Source organism: Artemia franciscana, chromosome 17, assembly GCF_032884065.1.
Source record: "Artemia franciscana chromosome 17, ASM3288406v1, whole genome shotgun sequence".
In the NCBI taxonomy this organism is placed as follows: domain Eukaryota; kingdom Metazoa; phylum Arthropoda; class Branchiopoda; order Anostraca; family Artemiidae; genus Artemia; species Artemia franciscana.
In genome coordinates this window covers 22,375,290-22,391,614 of record NC_088879.1, presented here as the reverse complement: position 1 = coordinate 22,391,614, position 16,325 = coordinate 22,375,290, and the positions used below count along the sequence as shown (strand labels likewise).

General features: G+C 34.6%; 1 protein-coding gene across 2 annotated transcripts in view; it reads right to left on the bottom strand.

The window, feature by feature from the left end:
* LOC136038009 (uncharacterized) overlaps nt 1-15,380 on the bottom strand; it is a 44,423-nt gene extending 29,043 nt beyond the window's left edge. For both annotated transcript variants that reach the window (XM_065720928.1, XM_065720929.1), the window contains exons 1-3: nt 15,246-15,380; nt 9,695-9,868; nt 1,541-1,749 (exon numbers count right to left, since the gene is read on the bottom strand). In XM_065720928.1, the coding sequence (XP_065577000.1) occupies nt 1,541-1,749; nt 9,695-9,868; nt 15,246-15,276 (414 nt within the window). In that variant the 5' untranslated portion in view covers nt 15,277-15,380. The remainder of the gene's footprint in view (nt 1-1,540; nt 1,750-9,694; nt 9,869-15,245) is intronic.
* Nucleotides 15,381-16,325: the final 945 nt, after the last annotated feature.

The following is a 16,325-nucleotide window of genomic DNA, read 5'->3' as shown; positions in this document are numbered from 1 at the left end:
ACGGAGGTCAAAGCATGGTCAATGCTGTAAGAAGTCAACGGACGGCAGCTAAAATAGCAAATGAAAAAATCCATTCAATTTATAATTCATAATTGTGTCTCATTAACCTGTAAGATTTTGGTTGGATTTGGGGTTGAGTGACCTCTTTTCGCATTGTTGCAAGTATTTATATTTTTCATTTTTAATAGATTCCCATTTATACATCGATTGTGGCAGAGGAAAGTGCCAATATAAACAATCACATCAGTTTTTCTAAAGTTACAGTCAGTTGCGGGAGTGTTTGTTTTAAAATGTGAGTTTTTGTTTATTATATATTTGATTGTTTATATTTTTTATGTTGGTTTAGTTGTCGTGGCATTTTTATAATGTCTTAAAAATAGTCTTAAATTGTTGTAATTTTCTCCTTTTTTGTTGTTTTTTTTTTTCCGTTGAGAAAGGCTCCCGGACGTGGGGCCGAAATATTCGGAGTATTTTCATTTTATGGTTAGCTAAAGTGTAGTTTTTACTTTATTTTGTTGTCACTGCTTTATAAGAAATTAAACCCGTTTTTCTTCAATTATTTTTTTTTGCATAACTTACAACGACTGCTTCCGGGCCCTCGGTAGTTGTGCCGACCCCGGAGTTTTTATTACATGATTATTGGACTATTTTTAACACAATGGTTATCTCAAAATTTTTACCGGATGTATTTTGGAAAATAGGGTGTGGGGAGGGGGCTTGTTGCTCTCCGGTCACTTTTGACTCTTCAAAAGGACACTAGAATTTCCAGTTTCCAGCTGAATGAGCCACCTCGTAAGTTTATACGACGACGCCTTCTATATGAAGTGCTTCTGGATAAAAATGATTAAATAATAAAACATTGGAGCCATATGGCCTTTACTAGGCAACGCCATAGCGTTGCCTCTGATTATACCTGCATTGCAACAGCCCATAAAACTACAATTGCCAGATTTTCTTTGATTATACTAGATGAAATAGTGAAGATCATTAGCCCAAACGGGGTAATTTTCCGTTATAACTAAAATTTCGATAACATTTACCTACCTTTTTTTTACACATTTGAGATATTTTTTTAATTCATTAACATAATTCAATTCTTACTAACCTATATCGGCAACACTTGTTTGGCTCATCCTAGTTACGGTGATAATCCTTGGCAGTGGATTCTCCACCTCCAGATTTTCTTGGACATTACTAGACAAAATCATAAGATTTTAGTCTCACTTAAGCTAATTTTGCCATTAAAAATTAAATGCTGCAAATTCTGACCCTAATCTTTACCCAATTTGAGTTTACATTGTAGATTTAAAAAAATCTAACAATTCTTACTAGCCAAAGAATCGCCAATTAACGAACCTATGCGGAATTTTTCATGATTTTCATAAGCTGGTAATATTGCCAATTGATGCTAACGACTTTTATCACTGTGAAGGGTTTTATTAACATTTGCAGTTGGCAGATCTAGATTCTATGGGTACATGGCTCTGCACAGAGCTTAGGCTATTAAAAACAAACAAACATGATTTTAAAATTCGTTCACCTTTTCAGAACTTCCCATGTTTCCAGAAGAAAGCTCCACGTAACGCTTAACGCCAGTTTTTAGTGCCTCTTCAGCACATGCCACTGAAAGGGACACAATGCCTTCTCTATAGACGGCTTCGTCTTGACCTGGCTTGGTCTCAGCAGCCAAGTTGATAACAAAATCAAAGCTTCTCATACCCTCACGAAGAAAAACCTTCTCTCTTGATACTAAAAAAAAAATAAAAAATTATGAATCTAACGTGTATATTCAATTTAGGTAGAACATATTTTGACTCTATATAAAGACATTTTTTTCTTATAGAAAAATTTTTTCGTATCCAATATCCTGGACACCTCTAGAAAGGCGAATAGCCACAATATATAAGAAAAACTTACAAAATAGGGAATTTACTAAAGTAAGCAATTCACTAAAACACCTCAACATTTTCGCAGCTTTTGACCCCCCCCCCCTCTCCACAAAAAAATTACAAAGACTATCCCCAGATTGCTGCAACCGCTTGCCTATATACACCAATGTTTATAAGCAAAGATACACAGTTAAAACTTCAGAGGATAAGCTATTTACTGGGGAAGTGCAACAGATCTCGACATTTGCAGTTTGAAGGCCAAATGACAGTTCCCACAATAGCATATCATCCCATAAAGTTACAGGATTACGTGGGATGAAATCTTCTAAAACCCTTCTTAGAGAAATTTCTATTTACTTTCTACTAAGTCAAGGTCAAAGAGCATGAAAAAACAGTTACGAAAAAAACTCAACCTCCTCCTGGGATTAAAAAAACGAAATACCACAACGCTCCAAAAGCGCATCCAGGTCACTGAAAAACTAGAAAACCTCTTAAAGTTACAAATAATAATGAAAAAAGTTAGAAAAATTAGTGAAATCATTAGTCCAGAAGACGAGAACAGTTGTACCATTCGTAATGTTGCGAGAAGAGAAGTTAACTATAAAGGTCCATTAAAAGGCCCGGCTACTGCATATACAACTGATTACTATCGACTTTCGTTCCAACATAATTAAGATTCCGTCTCGCCGTACGTCTTACCAGTACATGATGTTTTATTGCCAAGTGAATAGGAACACTATGGTCATGTCCACCCTTTGCGTATAGTTACATGGAATATCCAAGGTGTAAAAAATAAGGTAAACCATATATTACAAGATTTAGATGATGTGGATGTTATTGTTTTAATTGAGACGGGGCATAGTGAAGATTCAGTGCCAACTTTCAGATGTTTTTCAATAGAAAAAGTTACTAGGAAAGCGGCTGGAAATATGAGATATCACGGTGGTATTTTAGTGTTAATTAAGCAGGGTTGTTTACAAAATTATTTACGTATTCCTAGCAATTCAAAAAACACTGTATGGGTTCGAATTCTTCTTACAAAGGGCAAAATATTGATGCTTGGAGTAGTATATATAGCTCCTCAGAATACCTCATATAGTAATGAAATAATATGGGATCTGATTGAGGAAGAGATAAGACACATACGTTGTCGATATGGAAATGATTATTTTTTAGTTATGGGGGATTTTAACCCTTATATGGGGTTTTGTAATGAAATGAATGAAGCTTCTTATGTAGGAACGCCAGATTTGATACCTGATATTTATAAGTTATCTAGAAGCAGCAAGGACTTTAAAAGAAAGGTTAATTTCTTCGGGTAAGAGGGTTCTAGAGCTAAGCTTGATAGTACTCTTGTGGATGGAAATTGACGATTTGGTAAGGATGCAGAGGAGGGTGAGTTTACCTGTCTGTCAGGGAAAAATCCAAGCATAACTGATTATATAATTGGTTGGGCTCGAGCTTGTGAAATACATAATGTGCGTTGAGGTTCTAAGTATCATAGGGTCAGATCATTTTCCAGTAAAGGTTAAACTAAGGCTTATAGCGGGAATCTTGGGAAAAAAAAATGTAGTAAAGAAAAGTAATGATGATTTTGAAAAAAAAATGATTATTATAAGAAGCCTTGAAAGACCGAGTGGAGTGGTGAGGAGGTGGAATTGTTTGGAAATGAACTTTTACGGCCTGAGGCAAATGAAAGGCTTGAAATTATGTACAAATCACCAATGGATGTTGATATGACTCTGAGCGAGTTAGGTTCAATTATTTATAATTGTGCTCAAAAGTCTGAAAGGTTAAATAAGAAAATAAATTTAAATTTCTTTGATAATGAGTGTAAAGATATGAAAAATTATTTAAAAGATTTACTAGAGGCAGTTAAAAATTACTCTTCATCTGAGTAAAACTATGAATTATTGTTGAGATTCAAAGAAAAAAGAAGAGAATATAAAAGGTTGATAAAAAGAAAAAAGTGGCAGAATCTTAGAGAAGAACAGATGGGGCTTGAGCAAGCTTTTAATCTAGGTAATACAAAAGATTTCTGGTCAAAAATGAAATCAAGTGATAATAAAAGAAAGGCCCTATCAGATATCCCAGCTGCCTATACTTGGTCAAGTTAATTAGAGAGTATAGACGGAGAATGTATAGAATTCAGTAATGAAAATTGGAGGGATATTGTGTTGTTCCCTATGAGAGAAAAGGATTATGATTCGGTAAGAGAAGTTTTGTCACAAGAAGATATTCCAATGAAGACAGATATACTTGCCCGCTTTACAGAGTTAAAGACGATTATTTAGTGCATTGCTTAAGCTGGAGCCAGGTGCTCTTTACGATAAGGGAAGGGATATTGGGAAATAATGAGTTGATACTTCCAGGTGTCTTAAATAGTACGTCGCCACAGTTTATTTGAAGAGTAGCAATGTATCTGGAAATTTTACTAAATAAAAAAAATCTCAGTATAAAGTAAATGTAATATTTTATTTATGTATTTTCCAAGTGTTAAGTTTTCTTTTCAATGACCTTTTTTTATGGCACTTGGTATTAACCAAGTGACATATAGTGTTCAAGTGTTCAACTCAAAAATAAGGCCAATCCTCTACTATGGAGGGGAGGTATGGGGCCTAGAAGTGGCAAAATCATTAGAAACTCTACAGCTACAATATTATAAACGAATGCTAGGTCTGCACGCCACAACTCACACACTTTTCATCGAGGGAGATTTGGGACTTTTCTCCATGAGAAAACATAGACAGATCCAATTAAGTTTTGGCTGAAAATACTGCAATGTCCCTCCTCAAGACTCATCAGAGCAGCGTATGATGAATTACTTACCCTGGGACAAAAATCGTCATGGCCCTTCCATGTCAAAAAACTACTGGACAGCACAGGTCTATTGTATGCACGGAATGGAGGAGACGGCCCAATCTCAGATCAACAAGCCTTTCTGTCAGAGATCCAAACAAGGCTGGAAGACCAAGAAATTCAGAAATGGTGGAACGACCTTAGCCAGTCGGAAAGCTTAAGTTCTTACTATAAGGTGAAAGAAAATTATGGTGAAGAGTTATATTTTAAATTAGGGATTCCAAAAGAATCCCTGAGGTCTTGGATGCAGGTGCAAGCAAACTGTCTCCCTCTTTACAGTATTTGGAAAAATAGGTGTCACCCGGAAATGCGGTATACTTGCCCAATTGGCGGTGATCTTGATGAGCTAGACCATTTTCTTTTCAGGTGTCAGGGGCTAAATGAGCTAAGAGGGAGCTTTCTTGGGTTGGGTGATCGTGAGCCCCTTCTTGGAACTTTGAAATCGATGTCGAAAATAAATATAGTAGCAGTGGCAAATTTTGTCCGGAAGGGTCTTGTTATTCAAAAGTCGATTGTTACATAATTTAGTTTGTTTGTTGTTATACATGTATGTATACGGCCTGAAAAATGGCTTTAAATACAGTCATTCATTCATTCATATAGCAATCGCAAATTCTGTCAGTCTTTCGGTCCCGGTTTTGCTACTTTAGGCACTTCCAGGTAAGCTAGGACGATGAAATTTGGCAAGCGTATCAGGGACCAGACCAGATTAAATTATAAATAGTCGTGTTCCCGATTTGACCATCTGGGGGGGGGGGGGAGTGGAGGGCCGGTTAATTCTGAAAAAATAGAAAAAATGAAGTATTTTTAACTTATGAGCGGGTGATGGGATCTTAATGAAATTTGATGTTTGGAATGATATTGTGCCTCAGAGCTCATATTTTACATCCCGACCGGATCTGATGACATTGGGGGGAGTTGGAGGGGGGAAACCTAAAATCTTGGATAACACTTAGAGTGGAGGGATCGGGATGAAACTTGATGGGAAAAATAAGCACAAGTCCCAGATACATGATTGACATAGCGGATCCGCTCTCTTTGGGGTAGTTGGGGGGGGGGAGTAATTCTGAAAAATTAGAAAAAATGAGGTATTTTTAACATACGAACGGGTGATCGGATCTTAATGAAATTTGATGTTTAGAAGGATATCGTGCCTTAGAGCTCTTGTTTTAAATCCCGAACGGAACTCTTGACATTGGGGGGGGATTTGGGAGGGGGAAACCTAAAACTTAGAAAACACTTAGAGTGGAGGGATCGGGATGAAACTTGGTGGGAAAAATAAACACAAGTCCTAGATACATGATTGACATAAACGGAACGATTCCGCTCTCTTTGGGGTAGTGGGGGAGGGGGGGTTATTTCTGAAAAATTAGAAAAAATGAGGTATTTTTAACTTACGAACGGGTGATCGGATCTCAATGAAATTTGATATTCAGAAGGATATCGTGTCTCAGAGCTCTTATTTTAAATCCCGACCGGATCTGGTGACATTGGGGGGGGGGGGGTTGGGAGGGGGAAACCTAAAACTTGCAAAACACTTAGAGTGGAGGGATCGGGATGAAACTTGGTGGGAAAAATAAGCACAAGTCCTAGATACATGATTGACCTAACCGGAAGGGATCCGCTCTCTTGTGGGTAGTTGGGGGAGAGGTTAATTCTGAAAAATTAGAAAAAATGAGGTATTTTTAACTTACGAACGGGTGATCGGATCTCAATGAAATTTGATATTTAGAAGGATATCGTGTCTCAAAGCTCTTATTTTAACTCCTGACTGGATCTGGTGACATTGGGGGAAGTTGGAGGGAGAAATCTTGGAAAAACACTTGGAGTGGAGGAATCGGGATGAAGCTTGGTGGATAGAATAAAAAAATGTCCTTGATACGTGATTGACAGAATCGTACTGGAATCGCTCTCTTTGGAGGAGTTGGAGGGAGGGGTTCGGTGATTTGGCGAGTTTGGTGCTTCCGGACGTGCTAGGACGATGAAAATTGATAGGCGTGTCAGGGAGCTGCACTATTTGACTTGATAAAGTCGTTTTCCCAGATTCGACCATCTGGGGGGCTAAAGGGAGAGGAAAAATTAGAAAAAATTAGGTATTTATAACTTACGAGTGGGTGATCGGATCTTAAGGAATTTTGATATTTAGAAGGACATCGGGACTCAGAGCTCTTATTTTAAATCCTGGCCGGCATTAAGCCTCTTATTTTCCTTTTTAAATCAATCTATTGATTCATAGAATTTTGTTAGAGCTCATACCATATGATCTCTTGACTCTTAGCTCTTCTCGCCTTGTCACAAGTGTCTTATGAGCTCTTAGCTCTTGTTTCAAGTATTAAGTACTAGTATTAGGTTAATGCAGTGTTTCATTTAAGTGTTTTGTGATGATTGCTGATCAAAGTTTATGTTATTTGTGCATTTCGTTTATGTTGTTTGTACTGTGTTCATGGCTCTATATTTGGCCTAGAATACACTTATCTTTTATGTATTCATCTCTTAAACTTGCCAGTTTTAATTATCACATAAAATAGAAGTGAGGCCCTTTACATCATCTTTTGCTGAAAGGCTTTCTGCCAAAAAGCCAAAAGATGTGAGGCTAATGGGGAACGATTTCCCTTATAACAGTATCTTTCTTAAAAGTGTTCTTTTGAAATAAATTCTTCTTTTGTATTCCTAATTGCAAGCGACTGGCGCAATAAATAGCTCCGGGCATAGCTCCGGAGTAGAAAATTTTATTGATTGAGTCAGTATATATTTTGGCCTTGCATTGGATGTTTCTGAAATATTTATTTCATAATGAACAATTTTGAGTATCCCTTTTCTGTGCTAGTTTATTCAAGAAATAAAATAATATATTTTTATTCACTACATGGCTTGACCAAAGAACTGTGCGGTAGAACCTAAAGGGTGTTCGCCTATGAAGAAAGTTAGGAATAATTGTGGCTTAGTTTATTAGGAATTTATTAATTAATAACCTATTTAATTAGATGGGAGATTTAGAACTTATCAAACAATAAGCTCCATGTAGTCTTTTGTTTCTGATCTCAATGTTAAGAACCTTTCTAATTAGTTTTGATAAGCTTAACTCCATTTTAATTTGTTACACGACATTTTGTCTATATATGATCTTTCATTTTTGGTTCAATTTTAAATCTTTTGAAAATCGTTGGTATTTTTGATTTTTATAGATTTATTAAAAGCTTTCAATATATTCTTAGCTGAAACATTTTTTTGTTTGTTTAATTGGCAACATTAAAATTTAAAACAGATAGAATTTACTTCGTATATGCGAGGGACTGCTCTCTCCTCAATCCGTCGCTCTTCACGCTTAAGTTTTACAGCACTTCTAAAAAATCTTCTGATTCTAATTATACAGCCCTTGTGTTTCAGGAGTCATTCTTAAAGAATTGGGATGAAAATTTAAACTTTAGGGTAAAGAGCAAAGTAGGCTACTGAGGAGGGAGCAGCCCTCTAATATAAAGAATAACTTTTGTTCATTTTCAGTTTTAATGCTGCTCCTTACTTTCAGAAAAAAATACTTGTTTTTTATTCAATTTCTGATCGTTTTTCAAAATAATATCAAGAAATCTGGCCACTCCTCTATGGAAAATTCTCCCCGAAAGATTCTTCTATGGAAAGTCCCTCCCTTTAAATTTGCATCATTGCTGAAAATCCCCCCATCAGAAAATTTCTTGATTCCACCTATAAAATTCTTAGCATATTTTCATTTTAAAAAGTTTGTTTGTATTTAATTTCAGATCTTTTCCAAATCATGCCGGGAATTCCCCCTCTTTGGAGTTTTTACCCCCCCCCCCCGGAGAAAGTTTCTTCAGAGTCGAGTCACCAAAGAGCAAGTTAGACAAATGAAAAGAATTTAGTACAAGAATCATGGAAAATTTCCCCAGGAGAGTTCACTCCTAGAAACTTCCCTTTGTATTGAAAATTCTCCACATAGAAAATCCTACCTAAAGAGCCCCCTCCCCCAAAATGTATGTATACTTCTGATAACAAATACTATATGTAAGCAATGAGCGAATTTAATAGCTTACGGCCCTTTCCTTGGTGGCTGTGAAGGGTCATGTCAATCCCAAATACATAGTTATTGGAGCTTTCAATTATGGTGAACAAAGCCTCTTTTGGGAAAAAAAGCGTGAGAGGGGGACTAGTTTCCCTCCAATCTTCTTGATCACCTAAAAAGGGCACTAGAAACGTTAATATCCGTTCAAAGAGCCCTCTGCTGATCTTCTAGGAACATTGGTTTGATACAATCCCCCCTAAAAAAACAAAAACATCTGTAATCTTACATCCAGTAAAAAAAAATTCATATTTTCGCAGGTGGGAACTCTAAACCTCTGTAGTAGGGTTCTATGATATGGTGATTCTGATAGTGTGATTTTCATTAAGATTCGTTTTTGGGAGTGTTTCCTCCATTTTTCAAAAATCCAGCAAGTTTTTTCTGGCTCATAGGTATTGATGGGTAACATTAAACTTAATAAATTTTATATATTTGGAATCATTAGAAAATGATTTTTAGAGTTTTTTAGTATCCGTTTTTAGAGTTTTGGTTACTAGCAGGCTGAGTTGCTCCTTACTTGCAGTTCGTTACCACAAATTGTTTGATCATCGACCTATAGACTTTCTTCTGGTGTGCTTTCTTATGTTGAATCTTATACATGTTATTTTCTAAGGGCCAACTTTTAAAGCAATAATGAGACCCTCTAATGGATAATGAATACTAGCATTCCCTGCATTTTGTCAACTAACGTCTGCATAGACGTTTGTTGATTAAAGTAGCTCGTGGTATGTCAAAAAGAAAAAGATTTAAATTACTTTTTTGTAAACCCAAAGTATCATCATATATGGTCAAGTCTATTTTATTTATTTTTCTATCAAAACTTTTCTACTAAATTAAGAAGAATAACTAAAAGCTTAAATATTCAAATACTTACATTTACTTAAAAGGTTGCAACTACTGAACTGTACTTTTTCAGATTCAAAAACGCTTGCATGTTTTCTGCTAAGCCATGCCATTTGTGGAGGTACTTTATCGACTACTCTAATAAACGCCACATCTGGCTCTTTCACAAGAAGTTCTACCAAATTACGACCAACAAAACCGCATCCTGAAAAAGAGGAACTAAACATTTTAGCTTGTTCATGATGACACATGACTAAATTGTTGTTCTTCAGTAAGAATACTTACAATTCTGCAACTCTTTATGTAAGAAAAACAAAACTGCCCCAAAAGGGATGATGTCATATTCATACAGGAAAAAGAGACAAGGGAAAATGTGACACCATTTCCAATCCTATTAAGGAAAAACGTCTCTTTGTTCCCGTTTACAGTCATGAAAATGTACAATATTAACTACAGCAATACCTTCCTTTTGCATAAATTCTAACAACATACTAATTTATTGAAAATCTTATTTATAGAGCCACAGTAACTTATGCTCAAGTAATCTTTTATTGAATAAAATAGTGTTGAATAAATTTGAATAAATAGTGTTACCACCATAGCCTTAGTTATACTGAGTTATTTACTATAAGTAGGCATACTGTTGTCTCAAAGCGTTGTAGTCCTTAATGAATCACAAGAATTTGTATCATTGCTCTCCTCAAAAGCATGATTTTGGCACATTTTTAGTTTTTCTTTTGTTTATTTCTTTTACTCCTCTGTATACATTCAAAATAAAAGTTCATAAAAACATGGAAGACTATTAAATTTTGAAAATGTGTATGTGGTTGAAGTGTATCATATAAATTCAGAGCAATAAACCAACAGAAAAGATTTAAAAAATTCTTTTCTTGGAAAATGAAAAAACCAAGTCAATGGAAAACAAACAGAAATTAGTTTAAAGGAAAAAAAAATCTAAAAAAGAAACTTTTCAAATAAAAATAAAGAGCTATAGTGAGCCAAAGATAAGAAGAAATAAAGTGAAATAATTTGTAAAGCATAAATTATATTAAACCATAAATAAATAAATGAAACTAAAAAAAAAACACCAGAAATTACAATAAATAACTAATTCAAACTCAAAATGAGCAGAAACTACCACAAAGAAGAGTAGGACTAATGTCTCCTGTGCCTTCTAAAGACTCAAGCATAATTTGTACTTCACTGAAAATAAAATATATTTTAAATGTTTTCTATCTTTCAAATCTAAAACTATTGAAACTTCCAGGAACAAATATGACTACAGCCTATACATTAAACTGTCAATCCATATAATTTTTTTTCACTAATCTTGATTGTGATCGGTATTATTTTTCAGGTATTATTTATTTAATTACGGTGATTTATAGTGGTTTTTCACTTTGATATTATTTCATTTTATTTCTACTCATCTTTGGGTTAATATAACTCTTTACTTATAGCACAATTGTGCTGCCAAAGTAAAGAGCAATGTAGGCAAACTGTATTCAAAAAGACATTTTATATATAAGGAGTTGTTGTAGAAACTTTGGAAAGAACTCATTCAATTCAAAACTGAAGGTTCTAGTGCCCTTTTTAAGAGTCAAAAGTGATTGGAGGGTAACCAGCCCCCCTCCCACACCCATCAATTTTCCAGACACATCCAATCAAAATTTCAGATAGGTGACTACTAGTTCTACTACAACTATCAATTTTACTGGTATTACTATTATTACTGGTATTAATACTACTGCTCCTAAAGCTAAGGGTATTAAGGTGAAAATTTTGGGGAATATTGAAACAGTTCTGAACTGTATAGAAACACACTACACAAATACAGGTTGTCAAGAGGACATATTAGCAATGCCTCATGAATGGTTTATTGCATTAAGCTGAAACTTTTAACATGCATTGATGGGGATGTTGAAGAAAATCAAAGCTGCTATGTACATGCTGCTACTAAAACTAGTATACATGGTAAGGGTATTAAGCTGAAGCTTTCAAGGAATACTTGGGCAGATGTTTAACTATATCAAAACAAACTATAAGCATGTAGATTGTCAAAAAGGTGACACAGTAATATTTCAGAACAGCTTACATTATTATGTTGGATCTTCTAGGGAAAGTTGTGGCAGATTTTGAATGAACCAGACAGCACTATGTGTGTGCTATTAATAAAACTTATGATACTGAGAGTATTTAGATGAAACTTATAGGGAAAGTATCAATTAAAAAAAAAAAAAAAAAAAAAAAAAAAAAAAAAAAAAAAAAAAAAAAAAAAAAACTATATACATGCAGGTTTTCAAAAGGGTATATAAGCAATATCATAGGCAGTACATCTCTGTCATTGATAGTAGCATCATAAAAACTTTTAAAGGAGCTTGTTTGAGTAAAAGCTCCTTTTAAAACTTCTAGTGCCTTTTTTAAGATAATAAAAGTTGTGTAACTAGAATTATGGAAACTTCTGAGTTGGGGCAGGGGGACAGGCAATTCCAAACATAATCCCAGGGCATATTTACAACACTAAATTCAGTCCTGACATTTTCATAATTCCAGCATCTCAATTTCAGTTTTCATTAATTAAGACTGGCTGTTAAGTACAAACAATTTTTGTCCCACCCTATAATGACATAATTGAGTATCCTTTAACAATTAGCCAATTCAGAGCTATGTCAGAGTAGACAAACATGGCCTTAGTATTCCTGTTGCTACAGCAGATATTGACTAAATCTGTGGCTGTTAGTTAAGAGAGAATTAATGAATATAAGTATGTTATAAACAAGGTTAAAAGTGGAAATTTCTTAGATAAGCACAGATTTACATTTTTACTAGTAATAAAGGATCAAATGTAAACAGTGTAGCATCCTGCTGGGCACGCTTGCTTATTAGTTTAGTGTGCTTTTGTTATGTGCTTATATTGTTGTAGCATCCTGCTGAGATTGCTTGCTTATCAGCTTAGTGTTGCTTTTGTTATGTGCTTATGTTGTTATATTTACAGGTGCTTGGGTCATAATAAGGAGCTAAATCAACTTGAGACTTAGGAATTCTACAAACAGAAAATACACAGTAATGTGCAATGATCCATATTGAATAGAGGAAGGGGAGTTAGGGACTCCTTCTCTCCCCTAGAGATCCCCTAGAGATGCTTTTGTCTGTATGTCCAACCCCCAAAAAGTTTAATTTTCCTAACCTAACACCATTCCAGGATGTGAGAGGTAATTGAGTCTACACTTGCATTGTGGCATCCTGAAGTAAAATAGGAGCAGTCCAAAAATCTAATTTTCCAGAATACCAAAGAAAAGTGGTCTTTTTCAAACAGAGGTCTTTTACCCTAGGCTACTTTTCTTCAACTTCATTTGGTAAATTTGCAGTTGGCTAAATGATTTAGCTAGGGTGAAAGTGAAAATGTCATTTGATTCCTTTTTTATGCTCTTTCATAATTCAATAATTAATTATGGGGCTAATTACACCTTGAACCCTTGAAGGGGCAACAAATGTATTTCATTTTTTAACCACACAAAGAAGTTATCAATACTACTTAAGGTACTGAAAAGTGACTAAAACATATCACTAGTTTATAAATAAGTTGTTCAAGAGTAATATATTTCAAAAATACATATTTATAACAATTCAAACCTCATTTATTCAAATCATTTACTCACATATAAACTGTTTTCCTACAAGGCTATTTCAATTTATGTATGTATTTTTTTAATCCTATTGACTAAAAATAGTGCTAAATTTTGTGATTCAAAATTTTGCTGTCAACAATTCAGGGTATACATTTGCAAATGGGGGGGGGGGGGTTTCAAGTTCATGGTAAATTTCAGCAAGCTATATAATTTACATAGGATGAAAGTGAAAACATCATTTGGTGTTTTTTTATGCTCTTTCATAGATCATATAAAATACCTTTGAGGCCCCTTTAAGGACTGAAGATACAATTAGCCCCAGAAACAATTATTGAATTGGCCTATGAAAGAACATAAAGAAGGCATCAAATGAGGTTTTCACTTTTTCCTAGTTAAATTATATGATCAACTGCAAATTTGTCCATCATTTAAGCAGGTGATCTATTTTCCAAGGTTCACTTTTATTAAACAAGATTGTTGTTGTTATTAGTTGACATTTGAGTGAATCAGCTGCTTGTATACTTTTGATCCTCTTTAAACCTTGGGCTTATGAAGCCACATCACTTTGAGAAACACACAAATAAAATTTTGGCAAAGGCCATGTCAAAACTTAAGATATCTTGGGAGAGTACTCAGACATTGTACAGAGTGTTCTTGCTTAAATCACTGGCACTATTATGTATATCACACCTCTATTCTGCTAATATTGCTTAAAATATCTGTGAAAAGAAACATACTCAGATTTAAATAAGGCTAAAATACAAGAAGAAATACATAGATAAAAAGGTCAATACAATAAAAATAGAAGTTAATGCAGTTACTATAATTAAACCATCTATAAAAGGAAACATAAATACAAAATAGAAAGGTCAATACAATAAATATAAAAGTCAAATGCATTATAACTTAAAAAAAAATCAGAGAATGTTATGCAGATTACAACTCTTTATATACTTAGTCAACAACAACATAGCCTTTCTATGGACCCACTTAGGGGACTTAGCCTGACCTAGGATTGCTCTCATTGTAGATGCACCAAAATACTTTATAATTTGGCTTTTAAACAAAACTCTTTGTACTTCATATTTTGTGTACTTCATGGGAATATACCTAACATCATCATTACAAATATCTTATAAGGGTGAGCTAACTCTCCCCCATTTCTGTAAAACTAAATGGGTTTTGGCATGACCTGTCCTCAATCTAAAAAATAATAACAGCAACAGATCTAAAATCATGCAAAAGTCCATCAAATGGTGCCTTATAGTCATAAAGTTCTAAGATTGGATTTATGCAACTCCTAATAAAATTATTTATTAGTCAAATAATTTATTATATTAATATTATTTGTATAAAACAAGATTTTCAAAGGTCATCAAAGGTCATCAAAGGTCAGGTCCCTCTAGAGGGAGAAGGAGTGGAGGTAAGTACTTCAAAATACCTTGCTGGGACATATTTTATCCTGCAGATCTATCCTTGAAAATTTAATTTTCCTGGCCAAACTACTTTCCAAGTTAGCAAAAAGTAGGCTAGCTTGTCTAGAATTTCAAGTTTTTTTTAATAGGCCTAAAATATTTTTTTATTAAGACCAAGAAAAATAATAGAGTTAATATCCATTCGTGAATCAGCTACAAGTGGAATTTTTTCTTACTAGCCAGTATTTGTTTAGAAATATGTTTTTAAACTTTTTGTTACTATAGAATGTTTTACCTTTTGGAGCCACATCAAGGGCTGAAAATTCGATTTCTCTCACTCACCTACTGAATTATGAAAGAACGTATTAAAAAGCATTAGTGATGTTATCACTTTCATCCTAGCTAAATTAGGCCTAGCCTATGTCAAAAACTGCATATTTACCCAAAATTGCATGGAAAATATTTAGTCTGGGCTACATATTTGCCCATTGGATGGGTAGATAAGTGAAAAAATTAATGAAATATGTTCTCAACTTACCACCTAACACTAGAACAGCTATGTTGGACATCTAGATTTAGGGAACTATAATTTTTAGGGAAGTCTAGTGGATATTTTTCTTCTTCTTCTTCTTTTTCAGCAGAAGCGGGCTTTTCAGTCGAGACTATTTAAGGCTTTTTGTGTGTCAACCAGTTGGTTTAACTAATGACAGTTTTGGTTTAACCAGCTTGTATGTTTCACGCAAAAATAAAAAATGCACATGGTTTAGCTCAAACAAAACTGCTTCGCAAAAACACTCTTTTTACTAATCAGAGTTGCATTTGATTCACTTTTCAAGTTGACTGTCGCACAGCGACAGACTACGAACCATTTGGTATTTTTTTGTTCTGATCCTTTGGTCTATGGCAAAGAAAAGCGGACGCAAGATATTTGAATTTCAAGACATGTGGTGATTGGTTGGCTTGAATTGATGAAGATAATTGTTTGATGAAATTTTGAGATTTAGAGGGGTTTCATGTTGTTTTTGCTAGTGGTGAACGGTGAGAGTATTTTGCTGTGCAATTAGGCTTAGCCGTTTCAACCAAAAGCAATGTTTCATGGTTCAAGAACTGGTTGATAGCTATTATACACCAGCTAGACACCAAACTATCGCCGAAACTCCAAAAGATTTTGTGAAAGGCTTATGCTGATCAATACGCGAAATGAGAAACTTTACCGACGAAAGAGTTTTTTCAGACCTGGCAGAACTCGCCGAGAAGATGTTCTCCCTACCGCATTCTAACACAGACTCAGAAAGAATTTTTTCTTGGATCAGTGATGTCAAGACAAAAAAGCGGAATAGGTTGAAGAAAGAAAGTATTGTAGCCGTGCTGGTCACAAAATCGCGACTAAGAACTAAAGATACAGTTTGCTACAAATATGTCCCTACAGACAATTAGATCAAGCTCCACAATCCCGAGATATATCACAATACCTCTACGTAACCACTCCACCCCCTGGTCAAGAAGTTGAATCCGAAAGCGAAGATGAAGAAGATCATTTAATATGAACCACATTTTTTCTTTTTTTTAAATGTATCTGAAGTAAAATTTTGATGATAATGTTAGACACTATGTTTTT